Raw genomic sequence first — 17,454 nt, forward strand, 5'->3', positions numbered from 1 at the left:
GCCTGACTCTGAGACATGTGGACTTCTACGTCCCGAAATTATTATTAATATTATTGAAGGAAAAAAATATATATCACCATCCAGCCAATCAGAGATCGCGCAGAGAAACACGCTTCTTTGAATACTGCAAAGTGTTGCGCAGACTTATTGCCACTGACCGAAAGTGGCTGTGGGAATGATGGAGAGAAACTTAAGTGCTTGCTCTTTCCTCAAGCTGTGACACAATGCCTGCACTGCCGCTGTGTCAGTTTAGATTTTAAATCGATGCCGGTTGACAGCAGATGGTCCAGCAGCAAAGCTGTAAGTGCACAAGGTAAAAGGTGTGAGTTTAAAGTGGTGTTTTAAGTCGTACAAAATAGATAATAAGGCTTTGTCTTGTAAAGATGTAGACATCTGTGAATGCAGCTTGTTGAGTCGCATGTATTGCATGCGTTTGCGGAAATAAAAGGATTAACATTACACTTACACAGATGCCTCTGGAGTGCTATTTGTCTGCCACTCAAGCATGGTTGTAGTTGTGAAGTGGCATGGTTACCTCACCTCCAAGCGCCATGATAGCCTGCTGCCTGCATGCTTAAACTTTATGATCCAGTGGGAGATGGTTTGCAGCGTGGATGGAAACTGATTCTATAAGAAAATTAATCTTGAGGAGACAGTGATGCTTGAGGAAGGAGAGTATATAAAAGAAGAAGAAGAAAAAAAACTTTGGTCACTTTTTATGGGACTGTGCATATAAATAAACTTAATGTGTTGTGGCTTTGTTTGGGTATGTGGCGGTCAAGTTCAGTGTTCAGCTGTGTGTTCAGCCGTTTTGTGTCCAGAAGCAGATAAGTATGCTAAGAAGGAAGGATTATAGTCCAGTAGCTATTTACATTGGGATTACTTCTGCATTGTCTCTACAGAGCTGCTTAAAACAGCTTATTCATATTGAATTATGCCGTAGGCAGTATTTTTCTGTGGAGATGAAAACACTGATAATGTGATATGTTTTCAAATTTTTAAGCACATACTTCAATATCCCGTGTGTGTGCACATCTTTACTGGGCTCTGCATTGTTGCTTGTTGTTGTTGGAGGCTCTTGAAAGTCTTTTGAAAAGCCTGTTGAATGTGTTTTTTTATTTCTTAGTTCAGTTATTGCTGTTATTATGGCAGTACAGCAGTTTTATAGAAAGTTAAAAGTTACTCAGAGTGTTTACTTAAAATTGGAGGGATCAACTAGATTTCAGTCTATGTCATTGACTGTACTTTGGATCAGACTCTTACAATCCAGGATGACTTTAGATGTGTGTTGCCTTTGCAAAGGCATGAGAGTAATGCTGAAGATTTGGTTTGGCAGCATGGTCAAATGGTTCAAGAGACTGTCTTGTAAATGGTGGTTCCCAGGTATGTTCCTCGCAAATGATGTCCTTGACCAGGACCCTGCAGACAGCTCAGAGATCAAAACACACCACAGTGCTAATAAAGAAAGATCAGGGCTTTTGCACTGTTATTAAAGCCAGATAAAATAACATTCACGGAGACAACTCCTAATTTTGTTACCTGCCACTCATTTTAAATAACATTTGCACCTTTAACATAAAAATGGCTGAGGGCTAATATAAACAGCATGCTGTTAACATCTGCATTAGTCACAGTATGGGAGATGCTAACAAGAGTCTAAGAAAGAAAGACTGGGAGGGATTGCTTTAGGAACATGTGGTTGTGCTTCAAGTTGGGTGCAGTTTTGTTGTATAAGGCATGATTTAGTGTAAGAAAAGATTGTTGCTATCATCAAAAACTTTTTAAGCCGTCACAAGGAGATCCAACTGATTTACCACTTGGTTAGTCAGTGGCTACTGCACCTAAATAATTGGCCTTTTTTGCCCATTGTTTGCTTGTATCTACTGTTTGTTCACATGTCAAAGTTCAAATCAAATGCCTATTAAAGAGACCCAAATGCACTTTCTAAAAGTTGAATATATGAAAAATTTTAAGATGCCTTTTTTATTAAAAGTTAGGAATTAGGTGCTTTTTGAAAAGGAGTCTGTTTTGGAGCCAGTGCCTAGTGGACATTGATGGCAATGCATTTTTAGTCTCACTTTTAGTTTCATTTTCAACAGCAGATGACGTTTTCCATCTTTTTATGCCGTCGCTGCTGTAAGGGTTAGAATTTAAACATGGTGTCTACAGACACTTCTTAGATTCTATGAGTTGTGCTTATTTAAATCTTAACCAGTTGGTGTTTGTAATAAAAACTGTTCTGTTTTCTTCCAGCTTTTCAGGTGGGCTAATTTCCTGCATCAGAGCCATGATTTATTACTTGCTAAGATGGGCTGCGTTTATTTGGACTGTGAATTTAATTCTTCACACTGTTGGAATGGCAGTGAACGAACGAACAGGTATGTGAGTCTGCAGCAAGATATTCTAGAAATGAAGAAAGAGAAAAAAAAGAAAAATGACAGAGATATTGGATTTGCTGGGGTCAACATGAAGCAGAAAAAGTTTCAGCTATGACTTAATTACCTCCCTTGAAGACAAAAAAAGCAGATAACCTGATAAGTGTTAAACCTTCAATGATCAAAAGTTCTTGTTCATCTTCAAATAGTCATACATTAAGTATCTGAATAACAACCTTGTATTTTTCAGTCCTTTTTCAAAGTTTAAACAAAGAAAGTTTGCTATTAAACTTGGCTAAACTACTGTTTGCATGCAGTGATTGAACATCTGGACTGGCACAAACAATTTGTTGGTTTCCTTCTTCTAGATGGCTCGTGTCCCCCTTTGAGTGTGGAGGAACACTTGTTTTCGGATGTTTTAGATCGTCCACTGGAAATCACAGGTATGCGCTTGATGTGAAAATGACCGAATGGTATAAGTAAGTCAGCATCAGCCTGTGTAGTAACACACTGTGCTTCTGTTCACAGGATTCGATCTAACAGAAATGTTTCTTCTCCGGAAGGGAACAGTCACGGAAGACTTGCCGTCGTTTCGATTAGGAAGCAGTCCACTAATTAAGTCAACAAAGTAAGCAGCATGTACATATATTCTTGTACTTGTTTTGCTTTATAATAACATGTGAGGACTCTGCTGTGTATTTCTTACAGCTCAAATATTTTAAGTCCACACAATTTTGTGAAAGTAGCTAAAAACTATTAGATTTCTGTTGTGAAGATTCAGATTTGGTCCTATTCAGATCTGACAGTTTTCTACAGAAAAAAATACAGTGTTGTCATAAATTTCATCAAAGGTTTGAACTGACGTAACCCTTCTCAGAGCAACAGCTCCATTTTTCCTGGTTAATAAGGGTAAAGAGTGAGGTGAGCTGGAAGACGGAATAAATTAAACAAAACTGATATATGTTGCATTTTTTTTAATAGAAATCTCCTTGTGGCTAAATGTGGGAAACATATTGAGCATGTTTAATAAGACAGGAGTATTATAATAACCACACAAATGACACTTTGCGGTGTCATTTATTGGGGATGTTTATTCACTGGTTGATAGGCAATGGTTGTGGTGAGGCTCCCAGCATGCTGATGATAAAGTAAGCATTTGTGATGGTTGCCTGGCTTTGCTGTACAGTGAGGTTTGGATTTTGAAATATGCATCTTGGGATGATCTGTGCCTTGTGTCCTTAGGTTGCAACAATAAACTATAGCAGCTTGCCATTCTTCCTGGAGGGTAGGATATATTTAGTATTTTTACATGCAACTGTAAACATTTATTGCCACTCTCCCGCCGGCTAGGTTAATGAATCTTTGCACCAAGTGATTTGTGATATGGTTCCCTGTTCTATCACCCAGCTGAAAATACATTTATACTTCAGCCCCTCTTTCAGTCTGGGCTCATAATGCAAGAAGAGGCTGCTTCTCAGTGACGCTGCTGACAGCGTTGTTGGTCATAGTGGCAAGGCTGCGATCCCTCTCATATCCAATTATCTAAGTACTTTGACAGGTGATACTGCATGTCAGCTGAGGAGGTAAAGCGAGGGCACTTGCACGAAGCAGGAGGCCCCTCTGTCCCTGCCTTGACTACTGAAACATTGCTCACTTAACTTGCAGGATATGCAGCACTCTATGCTTCATTCTCAGGATCTGGCTTATGAGCTGCCAACTCCTTGGCTGGCACAATGCACATTATGGCACATACATCACAGCTGACACACTCTTGGAGCGTTTATGTGAGGTGACAAATTGGCCGACAAAATGCAACATGTACTCATCAATACAGTGTTAAAGCTTAAACACTGTGTAGAAACATCTATGTTTGCTCTGCGTACATCTTAACTTGTGTTTCATACTCAAATCTGAATAATTTATTAAAACAGTAACATTTAAGTTATATTTACATATCCTCACCACTTACATTCTACATTTTTCTGTAGTTATACAGGGTTACGTTCACTTGTCCTCTTTTGACAGTGCCTGAGAAGCTTGTAACAGATTGTTCTTTTCTATCCTCAAAAGCTACGCGAAATTCTTTAAGCATCTATTTTCTCTGTAACTGACTGAAATACAGTATATCAAATCACCAAAGTCAGAGTTTGGTTATTAATCTTAAGATTAAGTGATTTGTCTCCGTCTTATCAATTAATTCTTCAAATACACTGTTCAGCAGAAGCTTTATGATCAGTGGCAGGTGAAGTGAAAAGCATTGCTTATCTTGTTACAGTAGCACCTAACAGTGGGAGGGATATCTTGGTTAGCAAGTGAATGTTATGTCCTTGAAGTTGATGTGTGGGCAAGCATAAGGATTTGAGAGGCTTTGACAGGAGCCAAATTGTGATGAAGATGGCTGAGTGTTATGAACCAACTCAGCTATTGATGGAGGAAGTAGCATAATATAAGGATGCCCAGATGTAAGGTGGAGTTATAGGGAGTTTATTGTCCCGAGTAGCAAGTGGAATTTCAAACAAGCAGAGACAAACTGGGGGTATGGGCCTGGTGGTATCACAGAAATCAAAGAAACAAATAAAATAGAAGGGATTATCAGGAAATACACGAGCTAAATAACTGATTAATGTTCTAATCAAAGAAATGAAACCTGACTGAATACACTAAATTAAATAAAAACACAACTGGAAGCAGCACCGCTAACTAATAATACAAATCTAACAAACTAAAAAACTACCTGGTAGCAAATCTAAACCTTGCCCAATTTTCAGACAAAAATTCACAATCATCTTCCAAATATGAATGCGGTAGAGGCCCAACACTAGTCCTTCACAAGACCTAAGATGTCAGACACAATGTAATATGTGACAAATCATAAACTAACAAGCAGAATGTCTACAAAGTGACCAAGCTGTCTAGCAGAGCAACACAGCTGCCACTGAATGAGAGGATGTCGTGCCCTTTTGTCCCTGGACTGAGGCAGAGGCTGCAGCAATTGGTCCAGAGGGCAGCAAACCAAAGAGAAGGTGAGGAAGGTGTGGCGAAGTGAAGCCAATCCCTGCCAGTGGCAATTAATACATACAGAAATGAGAGGGACAGTACCATGAGTGTTCAGGCTCACTGCTGCATGTGAGGAGCAATGGCTGGCCTATATTGATTGGAAGGGATTAATAAAGTATTTCTATTCTATTCTATTCTATCAGTCCAGTCTTAGGGCTGCTGTGGTTCTGAAAATTTATGCTGACTGATAAAAAGTTGTGAGAACAGAATGTGCTCACCCACACTTCACTGTTCTTCCTGACAAGTCTGGCAGGCACTTTGCACATGTAAACAATCACATATTTTCTTCCGATGGATTAGCAGTGTCATGAAATCTAGCAACACACACTCCTTATCAGTGAAATATCCTTCCAGTTTATAGGCATGTGCTTAATTTGGCTTAATCACTGGCAGATACTAGCTTGCTAGCAGGGAGAGCATTTATTCCATTCAACAAGAAAAGTCAGCTCACGCTGACGGAGAGTTATGCTCTTTATTCAAGAGGCATTTAGCCTGTTCAGGGACATGATCTTTGTTGTGTTGGTGGATTGAGTGACGGTGATAGGTATATGAGCCAACAAGGCTAGCACTTGATGTTTGATTGTTTCAACTGCAGCAACTTGACTCCTCTGACTCCTTTAAAAGATCCTCCAGGATAGGATTTCTTTAAAGCCAGGACTCTAAAGTCACATCTGCGAGGAAGTGTACCAGACCGGTAGCCATGCTGCGTGTGTGTGGTCAAATGGATGTTCTGAGAGTGGGGGTAATTTTCCTCAGAAAAATTAATTAACTCTTATCATTTATGTTATTCTTTGAACTTTGCCAGTTGCCTAAAAGAACCCCCCCCCCCCCCCCCCCCCCCTTTTTTTTTAACCTTATTTCCTTACTTCTGTGGCAGATTCAGTCTTATTTGGCTTCCTCACTATGTACATCCCAGCATTATAGCATGCAACCATCAAATAACTTGAACTGAAATTAAACTTTATTGCTGTATATACTCCAAGAGGCAATTACATTTTTTTTTCCAAAGCATATTTGCCTGTGCTAATTACTCATATTTGAATGGGACTTGCAAGACGTGGAGTTGGCACAGTTATTGTAAAAGCTGTTTTGGCAATGTAGCTGGGCAGTGAGGGAAATGAAGGCACATCCTTCTCTTTCACTAATTAACTCCTACTTAAACATGTAGAGTAGAATTCCTGTAAAGAATCAGACAGTGTTCAAACAGAGTGAGCTCTAACTTTTTCCTCTTAGCCACAGAGACCAGTCAAGAAGACGTCAGGAACTTTAACCCTCTGGGCCCTCGGAGCTCAAGCGTGCTACACTGTAGAAGCACCATGTTTTGTAATAAGAGTAGGGTTAGTTGGAAGAAGAGTGCAAACTCTATGGCTCTAAAGCATAACACTCCAAAATGGTCTGCTGATATCTCACTTACATTAAACCTGCTTGAATGTATGATTCTCTATGAGTGTTGTGTAGTGAACACGCTCCCTGAGTTCACATTATTCTTTTATGCCTTACCTTCTCTCATGTTCTGTAATAATGCGTAATACATTTAGTAGAAACAGGTACCGTATAATCAGCTTTAAATTCTTGGCTGACCTTATATGTAACTTAATATTTTCATAAATTGCCATGTCACTTTTGATATTGAATAGTAGCTAAAATTGTCTTAGCCCTTGGGGCCATCAACGACCTTCCCAGTCCTTGGCCTTTCACAGTAGTTTTTGATTTTTCTGGAACTTTAACTTGGTGTTTTTATCATTTTAGTCATGCACCGTTTACACTAAAATTGCCAAGAATACAATAGAAGAAGGTCTGAAGCTCTAAGAGAATAGGAGATGATATATTGGAGTGAAAACTAATTTCCAACCTGTCTGAAGAAGCTGTCTTTCTCTTCCTCCCCCTGCCTGTGCTCTGCCTCCCCAATGACCTTATCATTCCATTATTATTATTTTTTCTGATCTTGATTTATTTTGTTTATGCGCTTCCACTTTTGGTTGTTAATTCAAGACTGGAATTAGGCTGTAGGTTTAGTTTTTGAAGGACATAATATGTGCATGTCTTGCCCCCCCCCCCCCCCCCACCTTTTTAGCTCAATCTATAAAGTTAAGAGTTAAATGTGGGAGTGGGCTAAGATATAAGCTAGTGAATAAACCGTTTTTCATAAGAGAGTGAGTATGATTTGGATATACAGTTTTTTTTCACCTATATGTCCCCAATATTTTCTGTATAATTTGCCTGTCCTTATTTTGACTTGAAGGAGCAGCTTAGGTCATAGCCATAAACATATCTGTCTGTCTGTAACCCTGTAACTGCAGCACGTGGTATTGGCATGATAAAAGATTGGTTGCTGGGACTTTGGATCAATGTCTATATGTTTTCATTATCTGAATGACTGGGAGACCTGAATAAAATTCATCAAGTTAAATGTGATTAAGTTTGTCAGGCTTATTTATGTGAATGCTTGCATCAAGAGGATACTAAAAAGTTTTATTGATCACTGAAGTTGATTGGCTGCTTTATTATTCAGCTGCTGAAAGCTTTAAAGTAGTTTATATTCAGTACTGAGAATTGACACAATTGTTATCTGCAGCTGCCTGGTTATTTTAGCAATTGATACTCTGTAAGATTCTGATTATTTTATTTACTTATCTTTTTAGATTAGTATTTCCAAATGGGCTTCCAAGTGAGTACTCCCTTGTCTCCAACTTCCGGGTGAGAAGAACTACCAAAAAAGACCGCTGGTATCTTTGGCAGATATTTGACCAATCAGGTGGCAGTCAGGTATGCTTGCTTTAATCTTGTTTATCATTCCCAGTTTCTACAAAAACACTGTTCTTTATGATGAGAATTCTCTTTTATCTCCCCAGGTATCTGTTGTGATTGATGGAGGTAAGAAAGGGGTGGAGTTTTCTGCCCTAGGCCTGCCGAAGAACACACTTCGCTACACATTTAAGAGCCGTGACTTGCAGGCCCTCTTTGATCGCCAGTGGCACAAGTTGGGCATTTCTGTACAGAGCAACATAGTTTCCATTTATATGGACTGCAAGCTAATAGAAAGGAAACTGACTGATGAGAGGGAGAGCATCGACCCCGGTGGACGCACACTCATCACTACGCGAGTGGAGGATGGACGGCCTGTAGATGTATGTCAGGACATATTTCTTTTTGTCTTTAGATAAATTTTCTTTGTTTTTTTCTTTAACTTTTCTCCAGTGTGTTTAGTGCACTATGTTTTCTACTAAGTGAAGTGCACTCAGATACTTTGAAACTGTACTTCAGGGGCATATTTTGTTAATCTACAAAAATCTTTCATTGTGTCGTAATTGTTAAAAGAGCTTCCCGGAAAGTGCTACAAAAACACAAGTTCAGCTTTGGCATTTGTTCACCCATGCTTCTGAGCAGAATCTGGCTTAAGTGGGATTAACAGCTGCCTTTTTACTCTGTGTAATTGGTAAATTACATAAGTCAGCATGCAGCTGGAAGTCTTACAGAAGTTGCGTTTGAGCTGTTCTGCAGGCGAGGAAGATTGCAATCAATCTTATGGCAGCTTAAAGCTAGAACAGCTGACAAGCGCACAAATTTTACTTTCTGGACCAATTACACGCATGTATTTGTCAGTTAAAGGGGCACTTGATATGATTCTGAAACAAGTGTGCGATGCTGTTATGCTCCATTAATACCAGCACTTTTCAACAGATTGAACTGAAACAAATTCTGATCTTCTGTGACCCGTACATGGCTGAGATGGAAAACTGCTGTGAGCTGTTGGAGCCAAAGGTAAAACAAAAAAAGTTTAAATGTTTCTCTACAGAACTGACAATAATTTCTTTATATTTAAAAAAAAAAAATTTGAATGAAAAGGATTGCACTGGCTTGCTTTAACATATGCAATGTGATCAATAAACAAAAATTTACCAAGATTTTGGTTTCATCCAAGAGGACACATGTCCTCAGACGGAAACTTAATAACAGAGATCCTCTATCCTCATAAAATCAATTAAAGCTAATGTTACAGCAATTCCAGGTGGAGAGATGAACTTTAACCCCTTAACATTATCATCATCATCCTCCATGGTACTGTCATCCCAGTGTAATGTTACTCTTGGGGAATTGTTTTAACCCCCAGAGGGCATTATCACAGCCAGTGTGTACTTTTGAATTTCTAAGCTAGACTGTACAGAGACATCAACATAAAACCCAGACTAGATAAGTGAAGTGTGCTACATCACTATGAATTCTGGAGATTTTCTTTGTTGTTGTTCTGCCTTGAAGCAAACATAACAGGAAGGTGTCTAAATGGTGAAATTTCTGTATTGATCCAGTGTGGAGTCAAGAAGACATTTAATGGGACTTCCCCTCCTCCGGGTACAGCCCAGATTCCCCTGATGCTGTCTCAGCCGACCTCACAGTCAATTGACAGATGTCACTGTCCATCTGAAAAGGTACAATCAATTCCTCCCAACAAGGGTCTCTAATTGAGTGAGTGTAATGGCTATTGTAACTGAGCCAGTACTGATTTGACACAGCATGTTCTCCATCTTTTATGGGAGCTAAACAACCTATTTAAAGACATTTATGACCAAAAAGTATTTTCCTTGGAAGCCAACCTAAGGCAGTGCAACCAGAATCTATTAACACAAACACAGGTGTAATTTAACTGAATAGTAATCAGAGTACATAAACTACCGATCGCTGAACTTATAAAGTGTATTAAAAGCTTTGTTTATAACACAGGAAGGTCCAACTATCTGGACATAAAGGGGATAAAGGAGACAAGGTTTTTATGATGTTGATGCATGCCCGAGTTTTTTACTTGTTTAAGAAGAAAAATAAGTTATTAAATGTTTGAGATGGAAAAAGAATACAGTTGAATAACTTGAAAAGGTGGGCAGCATGACATTCAGCATCAGTAAACCATAACTCACGCTGTTGTGCCTTTTTTGTTCAAAGTAACCTTGGTTTTATATTTGACTTCAGTTGTATTATGTTTTTGAGAGTTGTGCTACACGTTTAAAAAAATCTGCACTGTATAAATTTCAAGAAATTTTATCTAAGGACAAATATACATTTCAGCATTAGAGGAGGAGGGATACATCTCTCTCTCTCTCTCGCAGAGAGCAAATGTCAGTGTTGTATTGTCTGGCAAACGTTCTTCTGTCAAGGTCCTTCTAAAGTCCTAGCTACTGTACTATTATGTTCACAAGGTGATTTTCTCCCAACTCATTCACAATAAATGTGAATTTGGAAATCACACATTTGAACAACCACTAGAAAACAAGTGTAGTTTAAGAATAAAAGGTCTCTTTCTTCATGACAGCTCAATAGAAATGTTGAAATGTAAATGTCTACTTACTGAAAATTGTGGGTGTTGTATCAGTTGGAGGACAAGGCAAATGAGGGAGCCATCAAATACCCAGACAGAAAGTGTCATTTTTCTCAGGCGAATTACATTTTTTGGAGGATCATTTTTTGTCTGTTTGTCCAAGGTTAAAAAAACAGGGGAGGATGCATGAAACTATGAATGAAATTCATAGCTGAACAGGTGGCAGTAATGTCTGGCTGATAAGACCAGATGGCTTTTAGGGTCAGTCTCATAATTACCATGATGTGGCTGAGGGATTAAGATATGTTAGGCTACTTTGGTGTTTGGAAAACCATTCCTGAAAGGCACAAAAGCAGCATGCAAGCATTAAACCATTCATACCTGCAGGACCCATCCTTTTTTTCTCTTCCTTTTTTTAATTTGAGATTTCAGCATCCATCTTTTTTTTTCACATTTTCTTATTATTTGCTGATTTTGTAACTTCAGATTCTCTCAGCATTTTTGGCTGCTTTCCTTCATGTAGTGTAATTAACCATAAATGACAGAAACATGACATTATGCCATGATGTGGTTTGACTATTATAACAGTCCCACATTGTCCACGCAGTTATATTACAGGTAGAATCATTGCTTCAGTTTGACACTATATTTTCAGGTTACTTTTCCTACTCATTGAAACAGACATTTATCTTCATATTATTATAACTGTATGTTTGATAACAGATTTTGCTAATTAGATTTGTACATATATTATAATTGCCTCTAATGATTCTTAATTGACACAGTAAAGATAAGCGCTCAGGCTGTAATATGTCTGTGCATGTGCAGAGTTAAAGTGCTGGTGATAAATTACCTGCTGTTATTTGATATTTGTTGGACCAGCATGTATCAGCCAGTAGGTTTCATGTACATCTCACTCTGTGGCATGTTGTCAGTGTCTATTGCTTTTGCAAATAGCAACAAGTTCTCATACTGAATGACAAAATGGGTTGATTGCCAATAACTATTAAAGCCCCATGAGTGTTTGCAACACCAGCAAAAGCTAAAGTCCAAAATTTTGTTGGGACACTGGTTATTAAAGAAAAAGGGGTTGGTTTATCAAAAGATTTAATCATTTTAAATTTATTCTGTAATATTTGCTCATTATTTGATTTATGTATATACATAGATATGCATATATCTATCTATCTATATATATAGATATATATGTATATAATAAATATATATTTTTAAGGTATTTGTGCGTAGTTAGTGTCTTACCTGCAAAGCACTCAGTGCTCAGAAAAGCTCAGGAAAAGAACAACTGAGGGAACAAGGAAGCAGCTACTTGGAAAAGGGGACAAAATATGTCTAATCTACAACCCAAACCTCAAAAAAATTCATCGTAGTGTGAGAAAGCCCTATGTTGCAAACTCTTGGATTAGGCAGTTACTTACTCGCTGTCGAGCCTCCTTTGTTGCAGGGTTTGAAAGAATTAGAGCAAGTCCTAACTCTAAACAGCAAGACTTATCATCCAACACCACATCCAAAGTGACATGCAGTGTATATTGTTGTGTGCAAATGGTTAAACCAGTGATTCTCAATCTGGAGGGCACAGCGACATGACGGGAGTACGTAGGATTGGGAAAATGTAGTGAAATGAACTAATGTTTTGGCAACTGGGGTTCTTAGCAACATTCTGGTCCACACTCCAGACCAGTTGGTGGCAGTAAGAAGCACTAACAGGCACTGCTTGGACACTTTTCTAGCTATAAACAACAAACCATGCTTCCATGGTAACGAGACAGAGTGAGAGACTGAAGAAGGGAAAAAGGAGACAGAGACAGAGTGAGAAACTGAAGATGGAGAGAGAAAGAGAAATGGAGAAATAGCTAATGGGTTGAAGGAAGGCGGATATTTCGTTCTTGGCTGTACAGTAAATGTGTTAAAAGATGCTTTCATGCATGAAAACTCTGTCAGCAGGCAGTATGAAGCCCAACTAATTAAAAAGACATCTTGAGACATTACATCCCCATCACGTCGGTAAGCCACTCCAGTTTTTTTTAAGATGAAACTTTTAAGATGAAAGATGAAAACCTGCTTGGTTACAGGCAGGAAAAACAGCAAAATAAAAAGACATATTAACCCTGTACTTTAGGAGATTATGAGTGATGTTAAACTGGCCCACCTCAGTAACATATCTGGAAATCTGGATGAATTAAATCTCCTGCATGGGTCGAGTTTACCAACCCACACCCACCTGCACCAGTTATAGTAATTACCAAACAACCCATTACCCACAGTTATTTCCCAGTCAAATCTGGACCCCACCCTTGATATACACCCCGCGGCCCGAACTATGACTCACACCAAACACAGTAATGAACTTTGAAGGTGCTTTATTTACATCTGAACTTGTTCTTAACATAACTTCGTATTGCACTGAATTATATAATCTCCCTGCAATGTTGCTTCAGACATTATTTGGCCTTTGCTATTGCTTTGCAAAAACAAAATATCCACAGTCCCCGGTTGAGACTGTGTTCTCCATTCTTGAATTACAAATTCAGCTGCAGAAATGTTTCTTATAGTTGGTAAAATAATTAAGCCGTCTGTTCTTTGCTGCCTGATGCTTTGGAATACTGTTATTTAAATATCTAAAACACAACACACTTATTTAGTAAAGTTAAACCCACCCCGACCTGACCCTACCCATGCAATTTAGATTATTAGTATTATTATTATTATTATTTATTTTTTTACCCATGAGGAAACTTTTTTGCAGGCCACCCTGTGGTACATGGTACGTTGCTGGACTCTGGGTTGTGAGTCAGAGAGCTCTTATTTTTTATGTTCTTACCAAACTTACTTGTTCAGCTCAACTTATTCATGTATTATTTATTTATTTGACTACACACAGTTATTTAAGCATGTTTTCTAGGATCATAGGCCATTCCACTGTCATCATTATCATCATTTCTTTCTGCAGGCTCTATGTGCGATGAGTCACTGCTTCACACCTGAAATCTAATTTCAAGTCTTCAATTAAAAATCATTCCCTTTCACCATTTGCTGACTTACTGAACAACAAAATTCATAGCAAACCCTATTACAGGCTTGAACAACAAATTAATGAAGTTAAGGAAAAACATGAACAGAGATCACACATTCAACCCCTCTAGGTCTTGCCAAGTGACATCACCATGAAAGAAAAACATACACACACTCACATAGACAGTCTTTTCTTTCTTTTTATGTTTAATGGTGACATTACTTAAAACAATTTACTGTGTTTGCACAGGTAAATGTGATTTGTTTGCCAGAGGATAAACTTTAAAACAGAGCTGTATTTAACTTATGTTGAGCGTGTTGACTTACATAACAAGAATATTTCTGCAATCATCACCTTTTTTTATTATTTTGCTCATAACATTTACCTCTAACGTAGGCAGATTCCAGTTACTGACATTGTGCTGTTTTTAGTGCTATAAACAGATTTACTTTATAATTAGGTTCACAGCAAAAATGGCAGAATCTGAAATCATCCGTTTTCTACTTATTCTGCTTCATAACTAAAAGGTTGTATGTTTAGATACTAATTCACACATTTCTAACCTTCACCCAGTTTTTCTCAAGTGTTTGCCTTCCTCATCTGTGGAGAATTTAGATTTCTTCACATAGAATAGAATAGAAATACTTTATTAATCCCTTCAGAGAGCCCTCAGGGAAATTTGCCTGTTCCTATTCCTATTCCTATTCCTAAAATCTACCTTGTTTTTCCACCTTCATCCCTTTATCCGTGCATGTTAGGATTTGTTGCTGCAAGTGCAGACCACACGTACATTTTGAATGTGGGGAAATGACACAGTCTCATTTAAATACTGACTGAATGAATCTGAGTTTGAAGGATAACAAATAATTCAAATCTACACTCTAGCAGCCTCTGAAATATGTAAATGCACCTGTTTTGGAGTTTTAATGAGTCACACAAACTTCACTTGATGTGTCTGAAGGACTGTCATCCCCCCAAGAAGTCGACTAACTTTAACGAGGTGTGCAATATATTATGTCAAAGAAGTGTTTATTGTCAGCTATTTGACGGCTAAAACTCCTAGCTGGAGCAGGATCAACATACTGAACTAGAGCAGGTGATATTTAAAAACAACAAAAAGTCACTGATCACTGAGTAAAAAGGTCTTCTTGTAGGATTCACAGATGTTTATGTGCAGCAACCACTGAGAGAAAACAGAAGAAGAAGTAGTTTATTTAGAGCCATCTGTAGATTTCATCAAAAATTTCATGCTTTGACAGTCACGTGCAGTTGCTCTGTTTCTCTTATTCACTCTGACCTTTTCTGACATTGTTCTGCAGCCAGATTATAATAGCAGTTAATTCATATTGATCCCTGAATTTCTAGTGGTGCTCCACTGACTATAAAACAGTTTTTCACTCTTTTAGAAATACATTAAAACGGGGTAAGAAAGTCAGAGCAAATGCTGTTAATAATGGAGGCTCATGAGACTTTCAATTACCAACAGGAGGATCTCACTTTTGCGTAAGATTTAAAAAAAGTCTTGAGTATGCTTACTAACAATTTAGCTTGACTTTGTAGAGATTAATCAAAGACATCTGGGCAGTTTAGAGCATTTAAAACAACCATAATGAGAACTGCAGGCCAATCATTGTGACCTACACAGAGGGCTTCTCGGGAAAGTGTGAGGGGATTACTCTGGCTGTGTTACTCCAAAGGAAAGTACTATCCTGCAATACAGTGAGAGTTTGATGGAGGATTCTAATGCACTGCAAAGGGATTAAACCGCAATGATTAATCCAGAATCCCTCAGGAAATTAGACAGATAAGTAGTGGGTTATAAGAATGCAGCTTACTTGAAAGGAAATCCCTTTTCTTTGGCCTTGCACATAAACCCTGGTATTACTAGATTTATTGGGTCCTTCATGTACATGCAAAAAAAAAAAAAAAAAAAAAAACAAGAGAGAAATTAATAAAAAAAGAGGGTAAAATTAAGAAATTAAAAATGTCTTAATTTGCTTTTTGAACCATTTACAACTCCACTGCATCCTCAAATTCACTTTACACCCATTGTGCCACTAAAGGGAAATTCTATATAATTTTATTTTATAGATATTAAACTTAAAAAAAATGAAAATTTTCTATTTAAATTTTTTTTTTTTTTTTTTTTTTTTTTTAACTTATCTTGCTTTTAATCATTTTAATGTAATTTATTATTTTATTGTGATTATGTGTTGATTATGTGTTGATGCCTTTTACTATTCTAAATATCTGTAATGTCTTTGTTTTATGTAAAGCACTTTGAATTGTCCTGTACATGAAATGTGCTATACAAATAAACTGCCTTGCCTGCCTTGCCTATTTTTCTTATTATTATTATTATTATTATTATTATTTTTATTCTTATTATGTCAAATATTAACTTTTCTAAAAGGGTTCTGTGTCAGAGGCTGAAAATATGAATGAATGAGGACAGAATGGACAACGGCATTGTGAAATATGTTTCCACTACCATATGCTTTTAACAGGTTCATCTGTTATCAAACAATGATTGTGCATTTCTATTTAATACAAATGCTTAATATGTAATTGTCTGTTATTACAGAAAACATTATGTGTCAAATACATACAATAAATGGTAACAGTAGACTAGCAATGTTGTCTGGAATGATGGGTTAAAATATGTGATCATGAAAAGACATTTTAATTTAAATAGTCAGCAAATTATATTCTTTCTTATAATATGGACAGAAAATCATATATCTCTTTTCTTCTTCTCGGTTTAAAGACAATGCAGCTAGTTAGAGAAATGCAGCTAACTTTTCTAACAGTTGTTTAGATATAGCATCCTGACCTGCAGCTGCTGAGCCACTGTGTCAATAACAACTTGTGGAACAGCTGTAGCAGCAAGACCACTGCTAAAATGACAAGCCTTCATGAAGCTATTCACTAATGTGTGAACAAGAGACCTTTCACTAACTGTTGTCTGCGTTGTTTTTAATCACAGGGGGACATGGGGGAGGCTGGGCTTCCAGGAAACCCGGGACTTAATGTGAGTTGCTCAGTGTGTACCGTGAAAACAAAAATCGGCAGCTGACATGGGGTCAGTTAAAAAAACATTTCTAAAAATAGTTTTCTCTTTAATCTGTGTTTTAGTGAAACAGCAATTGTCCTTGACAGCATGGTTTGAAGATGCATTTTAGTTTATGAAATCTGCTGCTGTCTCTTTCTGTCTGAGATCATTCGTTGTCTTGCTTTCGTGACCCTATCGTCGCAACACAGAAAACAAAGTATAAATCAAATTTGCCCAACAAGTGGGTGCCTGGTCGGCGCATATTTAATTCCAGGCACTGCCGTTTCTGGCTTGGCCATGTGCCCTACTGCTGGACATAGTTGGCTGAGGTCCTGGGTGGATGCCAGCAAGGAATCATGTCCTCATCACTGCAGTAGCAACTTCTATAAGATGTTTGAGCTGTTTGTGCTGAAGGGGGCATGGATCTGAGTGTGAACAGAGCTCCATATGCCTAAAGTTTGTAAAGCTTTGTGCTGCTGATTAGAAAACAAATGACTTGAAGACTGATGTACGATGAAATGTATGCATATTTTAGAAAACATGTTAGTATAGAATAAGAGATATTTAATGAAGAAAATTCCTAAATTCTTACTGAAATTCTAATGCTCTTTTTAAAACTCACTATTGCTGT

General features: G+C 37.7%; 1 protein-coding gene across 1 annotated transcript in view; it reads left to right on the forward strand.

Annotated features, from left to right (window-relative positions):
- Positions 1–223: 223 nt before the first annotated feature.
- The window catches only part of LOC121655555 (collagen alpha-1(XIX) chain), a 116,697-nt gene continuing 99,466 nt past the window's right edge, over positions 224–17,454 (forward strand). The window contains exons 1-9 of the mRNA XM_042010300.1: positions 224–300; positions 2,254–2,378; positions 2,744–2,818; positions 2,904–3,003; positions 8,075–8,198; positions 8,285–8,560; positions 9,114–9,194; positions 9,740–9,859; positions 16,758–16,802. Coding sequence (XP_041866234.1) covers positions 2,288–2,378; positions 2,744–2,818; positions 2,904–3,003; positions 8,075–8,198; positions 8,285–8,560; positions 9,114–9,194; positions 9,740–9,859; positions 16,758–16,802 — 912 coding nt within the window. The 5' untranslated portion in view covers positions 224–300; positions 2,254–2,287. The remainder of the gene's footprint in view (positions 301–2,253; positions 2,379–2,743; positions 2,819–2,903; positions 3,004–8,074; positions 8,199–8,284; positions 8,561–9,113; positions 9,195–9,739; positions 9,860–16,757; positions 16,803–17,454) is intronic.

This window comes from Melanotaenia boesemani, chromosome 16 (assembly GCF_017639745.1).
Source record: "Melanotaenia boesemani isolate fMelBoe1 chromosome 16, fMelBoe1.pri, whole genome shotgun sequence".
Classification (NCBI taxonomy): Eukaryota; Metazoa; Chordata; class Actinopteri; order Atheriniformes; family Melanotaeniidae; genus Melanotaenia; species Melanotaenia boesemani.